At 41.1% G+C, this 8,128-nt stretch overlaps 1 protein-coding gene across 2 annotated transcripts; it reads left to right on the top strand.

The window, feature by feature from the left end:
* The first annotated feature begins 544 nt into the window (after positions 1–544).
* On the top strand, positions 545–5,335 carry LOC146625921 (uncharacterized). Of its 2 annotated transcripts, none has more exons than XM_085363020.1 (3): positions 545–665; positions 879–1,064; positions 2,664–5,335. In XM_085363020.1, the coding sequence occupies exon 3, from the start codon at positions 2,699–2,701 to the stop codon at positions 4,739–4,741; it is 2,043 nt and encodes a 680-aa protein (XP_085219146.1). In that variant the 5' UTR covers positions 545–665; positions 879–1,064; positions 2,664–2,698; the 3' UTR covers positions 4,742–5,335. The 2 variants fall into 2 exon arrangements, with proteins under 2 accessions (XP_085219146.1, XP_085219147.1); XM_085363021.1 differs by lacking the exon at positions 545–665 and adding an exon at positions 687–727.
* Positions 5,336–8,128: the final 2,793 nt, after the last annotated feature.

Below are 8,128 nucleotides of genomic sequence, written 5' to 3' on the forward strand. Positions count from 1 at the left end.
GTTACTTTTCAACTTTATTTGGAAAAATAGGACACACTACATTTAAAAAACAGTTCTTATGAACTCCTGTGTCAATGGAGGACTTAATGTGTTCGATTTTAACACTCTAAATAACACATTCAAAATAAATTGGTTAAAAATATAATTACAAATCCTACATCCATTTGGATACTATACCTATGTACATGTTTTCTAAGGAAGGTGTCCTTACTTATAATTTTAATATTGATAAAATCCCTATATAAATCTCTGCATTTCATCGCCAAGCTTTTTTAGCATGGACTCTTATTTACAAACATGGTCTACACAAACACCAAAACCACAACAGATGTGTGATTAACTTGTTAATCTTAATGGTTAAATTTCATATTCACAAATCCAAATGTTTAGGAAGACATCCCTCTTTTTATGTTTTTTTCCCACGAGCTTGTGCAATACCTTTAATATAGTGCTGTTTAATTCTATTTTGTATAATGATGTTTAAATAAAGGTTTGTAAAAAAAAAAAGAAGAAGAAGAAGAAGACAAAGAAGGAGGAGTGTGCGTACTGTGCTCTTTGCTGTGTCTTTCCGCCGTTTTAAAAATGGGCACTTTTTGAAGAACCCGCATCAAAGTATTGTGGAGAAGCGTCGTGTTAAATCTAATTGATGAACGGCTTTTTGTGAGGTATGTGTTGCAGCTGCGAAGACGAACGTACGTTCTCCTGCTAGGTTACAGCTGGTAGGAAGGTGCGTTCAGTGTGTCTTTGTAATTTTAAGTTTCCATGTCAAACGAGATAAAACAGTTATTTCTGGATGCGCACTTGTTCGCTGAGTTTGGTAAAAATGTGTTTTTGTAAACCACTGACGTTTCTAAATGTAACTGCTTTTATTTTATCAGTTCTGACGAGGACAGCTGAATGATGTTGTTGGTGAGCTTGGATTAAATCATCTCTAAACAAAGAACTTGTCCTCGTGGTGACTGACTTGGGGAGTGGAGGTCAGTGAGCCCATTGTCTCTGCTGGTCCGACTCCAACTACAAAGCCGGCCCGCTCGCCCCCTCCTGAGTCTGAGAGGAGATCCAGAGTAAGTCAGTTATAACTACACTGGTTGCTTAACTTCATCATTTTCTACAGGGTCTCTCTCTCTTAGCTCACTTTGATTTGATTTCTGCCTTCTGTTTAGCCTCTGTTTGTCTGCCTCAGTACTTTAATGTTTTATCATTTGAGATAAACTCTCTGTTTCCGTTCATATGAAGGTGATGTCTGTGGATATTGTGGGAAATATACATGTAGCAGTATTTCAGTAAGTGTCAGTCAGTCAAGAAGCAAAAGAATATTTAAACTAAAACACATTAAAAGAAGTGTTTTGCTTGTAACTGCATAAGTTCCTGCACAGGGGCGGTTAGAACAGGATGTACTCAGGATGTGGCATACACGATCACGGGCCTCATAACGATCAACAGGAAACAGCTGGGGGTGAAAGGGTCTCGAAACTGCATTCTAAGTGTTGTAAAAAGGAACTTACTCATGCATCTTTAGCGTGTACAACCCTTTAAATAAAGAAGTTCTTGTCCTTCCTCTATGAGATCTACCAGACTACACTGAGGGTGGTATCATGTACGTCTCCCACATATGTGCTTAATACATAATTGTTGTGTACTGGACCTGATCTGAGTATTGGTTGTTTGTTCTCAGCCCAACATAAAACAATCGGGACAAGAGGCTCAGCATGACCTCATTAAAAATCCACTTTTCTTCTTTCATATTCTTTCTGACGTCTTTTCTTGTGTAAGCTGCTAACTCTTGTGATGGAGATTTCTTTATTTTATGTGTTGATCATATGTTTTGACAAAATGACTTTAGTAATATCTATAGTACATTTTGTGTGACTTGGTTCTACATATAGGAAAACATCAAATATGTATTTCACAGGTTATTCCACACACAGATGGGTATTGTGAGTGAGTTGGACTGAAACTCCCAGGCACCATGAGACATTAGGCAGATAGTGAGACTCCTCCTTATCTCCAGGAAGGAGGTGTTGAGATGAAATTATTTGAAGTGCCTCAATTCTATGCTGTATATTAACTAAAATGCCATATAACCGTATAGTGTAGTATTAAGTGGACATGGCCCTGAAAAATAAAGGCATTAGACTACGTGTCCTTGGGGGGTAGAAAGCTGTAGACTCTCGCCCACGCTTGCCTGTGAAAAACTAGATAACAGGGGACCATCTTCTAGTGGAGATGCATTATAACTCACCTGTGCATTATAATAAAAGGTGTTGATTGCAGCTGACAGTGTCTGCAGACTTTGATAACTGTGACACCCTCGTGGTTAATCAGAGGGAAATCTGAGTCAGTGTGGATTTGGTTGTACAGCTCTCACACATACAACCTGAACTGCACATTGTAAGTGTGATGTTCTTCAAATTTGAACAAAGTAAAAACTAAAAAACTTTGAAGTCACACAAGCCAAAATTTTATTCACAATGTTGAACTTTTACTACTTTTATCGCCAAAATGAGCTCACTTCAAATGTTTACCACAGCATAGCGTCCCCAGGCACCTGAGACGTTTGGCAGATGGTGAAACTGTTTATCTTTGTGAGGTAAGAGGGGGCACTTGTGGATGAGCTGAAGGTATAGACCTGATGTCACTGTTTGGGTTCTTTGTCATTACAGGAGAAAGAAGTGAAAGCAGGCCGAAACCTCAGCACATGGATGACATCAACCAAAAACATCCAGCACCAGCAAGTAAAGATGAGCCAGCGGCGATCCCTGTGGAAAAGACTTTTCCTGCTATGAAGCAGCCCAGAAGACGCAAGCGCGCCAACAGGGAGGACAGAAGCTTGAGCTGTGATCAGTGTGGAAAGGCTTTTACTCGGAGTAGCAACTTAAAAACACATCAGCTCGTCCACAGTGGAGAGAAACCATTCAGCTGCGATCTGTGTGAGAAGACCTTTACTAAGAGATGGAACTTAAAAACACATCAGCTGATCCACAGTGGAGAGAAACCATTCAGCTGCGATCTGTGTGAGAAGACCTTTGCTCTGAGATGGAGCTTAAAAACACATCAGCTGATCCACAGTGAAGTTAAACCATTCAGCTGTGATCAGTGTGGGAAGACCTTTACTCAGAGATGCAGCTTAAAAACACATCAGCTAATCCACACCGGTGTGAAACCATTCAGTTGTGATCAGTGTGGAAAAACCTTTACTCTAAGATGCAGCTTAAAAAAACATCAGCTAATCCACACCGGTGTGAAACCATTCAGCTGTGATCAGTGTGGAAAAACCTTTACTCAGATTTTTCACTTGAAATCACATCAGCTGATCCACACCGGTGTGAAACCATTCAGTTGTGATCAGTGTGGAAAAACCTTTACTCTAAGATGCAGCTTAAAAAAACATCAGCTAATCCACACCGGTGTGAAACCATTCAGCTGTAATCAGTGTGGAAAAACCTTTACTCAGATTTTTCACTTGAAATTACATCAGCTAATCCACACCGGTGTGAAACCATTCAGCTGTGATCAGTGTGGAAAAACCTTTACTCAGATTTTTCACTTGAAATCACATCAGCTGAGCCACACCGGTTTGAAACCATTCAGCTGTGATCAGTGTGGAAAGACCTTTACTCAGAGATCCAACTTAAAAGCACATCAGCTGATCCACACCGGTGTGAAACCATTCAGCTGCGATCTGTGTGGGATGTCTTTTACTCAGAAAGGTCACTTAAAATCACATCAGCTGATCCACACCGGTGTGAAACCATTCAGCTGTGATCAATGTGGAAAGACCTTTACTCAGAGATGCACCTTAAAACAACATCAAGTCGTCCACACGAAATTTAAAGCTTTCAACTGTGATCTGTGTGGGATGTCTTTTACTAGGAAAGCTTACTTTAAATCACATCAGCTGATCCACACCGGTGTGAAACCATTCAGCTGTGATCAGTGTGAAAAGAGCTATACTCTGAAAGGTCATTTAAAGGCACATCAGCTGATCCACACCGGTGTGAAACCATTCACCTGTGGTGAGTGCGGAAAGTCTTTTATTAAGAATTACCGCTTAAAAGCACATCAGCTCATCCACAGTGAAGTTAAACCATTCAGCTGTGATCAGTGTGGAAAGACCTTTACTCAGAAAGGTGACTTAAAGAGACATTATATGATCCATGTTGGAGGTAAATCATTTGTCTGTGATCAGTGTGGAAAGTCTTTTCAGGATAGAGATCACTTAGAGAGACATCAGGGCGTCCACAGTGAAGTTAAACCTTTCAGCTCTTATCTGTGTGGAAATTCTTTTACTGGGATTAGTAGGTTAAAAATGCATCAGCTCATCCACTCTGGAGTTAAATCATTTGTATGTGGTGACTGTGGAAAGGCTTTTACTCGTATGACTGGCTTAAAATCACATCAGCGCACCCACTCTGGAGTTAAATCATTTGTATGTGGTGACTGTGGAAAGGCTTTTACTCGTATGACTGGCTTAAAATCACATCAGCGCACCCACTGTGGAGTTAAATCATTTGTATGTGATCAGTGTGGAAAGTCTTTCATCCATTACAAAAGTCTATTGAGCCATCAAAAGACCCACAAAGTGTCCTCCTGTGAGAAAAGTGGCAGACCAATGGGACATTACCCTGACAGGGTTCATTTGAACACAGTGGGAGAAACGGGGGTTCTGAACAAAAGTTCTTCTGGATGCTGCGTCAAACTTAAAAAGCTTGAGATCAGGCTTCACAGAATTCAGCTTTAATTTCCTGAGAAAGTCAGAGCTTCACTGTCTTTGTAGATCTAGTGAAAACATGAAAGGGTGCAAAAAGAGGCACTGTGGTACTGCATGATGAAGTCAGAAGTGACAGAGAAGTATGTGAGCGTGGTTCAGGACATGTTTGTGTGGTAGCAGTGACTACCACACATACTTGGGTTGAAGGTGGGGGCAGGATTACATCAATTCTGAGCCCCTTCTTCCTTTTTCAAAGAGAGGGCAATACTCAGGAAAGGATGATGACAATAGAGCTGCAAGACAGGATGGAAAGAAAAAGAGTTTAAGAGAAGATCATGAATGTTGTGAAGCGATCGAGCCGCGATTACAAAATCTTAGCTTATGGAGTTAGTTATCCCAACACAAGTTTAGCGAGTTTAACTTCACTGGCTGTGTCCACAAACAGCATGCAGAGCAAACATTACTCCCATCATCTGATCACAAGAAAAGCAAAATGTCAGAAGAGTTCACCTTCTGGGTCAAACTGTCAGACCTGTTACTGTTTATTTGGCTGTTCATTGTGAGGTAATTATCAGTGGCAGTGCTGTGCCACTTCTGTTGTAACTCACAGGAAATGTGTTTTAAATGGGCTCTATTGTGTGAGTCTGTTTTGCTCCAGAAGGACACAACCATTCCTGCAATTTTTAATGTTACAGTAAAAAAAAGTAAATTCATAAATTTGTGTCATTTTAAACAGGCAGTATGTGGAAAATTACACGTGGGTAAGAATATATTTAATGTTTTCAGTGGTCTGTTTTCTTACAGGATGTGAGTGTGTTTTGCTCCATGAAGACACAAACCTTCATTTTTTGTTATGTTGCAGTAAAAATATTTTTATTGTAAGTCATATATTTTCGTCATTTTATCCAGGCAGGATGTAAAAGATTAACTGAATCCTATGAAAAATTAAATGTAGAAAGATGTGACGTGTCTTTCAGGGTTTTTTTTCTGAATAATTACACACTGCTTAAAATTAATTGCAGTATAATTATTTGTTTATTTCTTCCTCTGTAAGAAACTGACTTGCTGTCCCTTTGTTCCCGTGTACCTAAGTAATTGTGGGTAATATCTAGATGCATGCTCAATCATCCAGGTAAGGAAATCCCAGAAGTTGATTCTGTTCATCTGGACGTAGCGTTTTCAGTGGGACAAACGTTTCGTAACTCATCCCAGAGACTTCTTCAGTCTCAGCTGACTGCAGGTTTCTCCAATCTTATAAACACTTGCATAATTTTTGCATAATGAATGAACAATGGGCTGTGAGGTCAGTTCCTTGATCATTAGCATGCAAAGTGTCATGAACACTGATCACTAAATCCACTATTGGAGTGTACATTGTCCGCTCCATTCATAGCTGAATGCATCACATTTACTTCTTCACATTTTGTACCAGAAGACTTACCAGCCTTTAGAAGACAGTGGTCCCGAACCAGAAATGGTAAAGTCGCTGTGTATAAGAGCAAGGATATTATATAGGGTCTATCTGACAATATAAATGGTACTTGATTAAATATTAACAGCAGTACTAGGTAGCAGCCTGACCATTGATTCAGATTGAATACATAATTTTCTCTGGGAGCAGGCCTGTCATCTGGAACATGCTTTATATTTACAGCATGGAGGGCATCCGGGTGGGTCTTTATAAATTGCTTGCAAGTAGTCTTAAGATGACACTTTGCAGATCCCAGTGCCAACACTTCTCATAAGCCTTCACCCTTGTGTACTTCTGCTCTGTGCTCACTTGACAAGTTGTTTCAGATATCAGAATACTTTATTAATCCTGAAGGAAATTAGGGTTACAGCAGGCAGCACGCTAATGGCGCATGCGCACTTACAAAGGAACCTTCTGACCAACTTTACACAAACATCACATTGAGGAGACATGTCAGAAAGGTAGGCTGATAGGAAAAAAAAAAAACAACGAAAATACATAACATGAGGTAAGAGGAGGAGAAAAAAACTCCACTCAGACTGAGCTCCTAGTGGGAGAACAGTTTGATAACAGAAAAAACACCTCAGCACAAAAAGCACATGACTATCAATACACCATAGAAACACAAGACAAGCAACAGGGGCGGGTAAAGGGTAAGAGAGCCGCTGTAGACAGCGCATCCGGTCCTGCAGTGTGTCTGCGCTGGTCCAGTCGACTGCCATCTTCCCCGGTAGGGCACAAGCATCGAAGGCATTTGGAAAGGGAGGGGGGATCAGTGTGTGCATATCAGTGTATGTGTGTGTGTGTGTGTGTGTGTCCAGAGTTCAGCTGAGACAGTGTCCTTCGCCCTGCCAGGCTAAGTAAACAGTCTTCCAGCCAACCCAGGTGGCCTTGCATGGAATGGGGGGAACAGTCTAAACACAGTCGTTATCAGGGTGTTTTGTTCAGCTCCAGCCTTGAGGCTGCAGCTGGAGCCGAAGGGGTCTCCGCATGAAGTGATGGTGGTTTTTACTTTAGTGCGAACAACTCATATGAATTTCAAAGCTGTTCTAACAGTCCAACACTAGTCTCTCAATTTCCCGTTGGAGAGCCGTGAGCTTTCTATGATGTTATCCAAACTTACATTCTGTGATGTTGTCATTCTTGTGGTCAAAGAGCAAGTTCTGAGAACTAACGACCGCAGTGCACTTCCCCAAGATGTAATCGAATTTGCGCTCAAAGGTGTTGTTCGAGCTAGCCCCTCCAGATGTAATCCAGTTTTTCACTCAGAGATCTTATTCTGAGTATTGACGGCAGCCGTGTGTTCTCCAAGATCTTCTCCGTGCTGCACTCAATGAGCCCATTTTGAGAAACTCACGCCTCGTCCCATCATTTCAATCCCAGCGGGCAGCCTTGTGGGGGTTTGAACAGCCGGTTCCGCTTCCTTAATTCTTCGATAAGCCAGCTCCGATCAGCAAGAACCCTGTTATCATGGTTCCAAATAGGTAGATATCTTCAGCAGTCAGGCTCACCCGAGCCCGGACTTCTCGTTGAGAAGGGGTGTCAATTGCATTCAGAGACCAGTTGATCAAATCCATAATTCATCTTTTAGGTTTTAGAGAACAGACTGTGAGAGAGTGTTCCAAGGAAAAGTAAGTAAAAACACAAGAGAAGACAAGGACATAAGAAGCTAAGCAGGGAAGATAAGGGCAGGAGAGGAGAAAAGTGCGACCGCCTTCGCTGAGAGCCAAAAGAGAGAGAAAAAAAAGCTAGTGGTCAGTCTTGGAGCAGTACAGTACAACAAAACAAACAAACAAAAAATATGCCTAGCGGACATAAGCCCAAAGATCCTGACTTTCTCTACATTTTTTAGGGCAGCATTCCCCAACCTTTTTTGCACCAGGGACAACTCAGACAATATTTTCAGGGACCGGCCTTTAAGATAAATACAACAGAATAAAACGATA

Source organism: Diplotaxodon limnothrissa, linkage group LG9, assembly GCF_057381915.1.
Source record: "Diplotaxodon limnothrissa isolate DT_005_m linkage group LG9, D_limnothrissa_male_GT1.1, whole genome shotgun sequence".
Taxonomy (NCBI): Eukaryota; Metazoa; Chordata; class Actinopteri; order Cichliformes; family Cichlidae; genus Diplotaxodon; species Diplotaxodon limnothrissa.

What these genes read in the sequence shown, in the direction of transcription:
- LOC146625921 (XM_085363020.1), top strand. Translation starts at nt 2,699, where the DNA reads ATGGATGACATCAACCAAAAACATCCAGCACCAGCAAGTAAAGATGAG.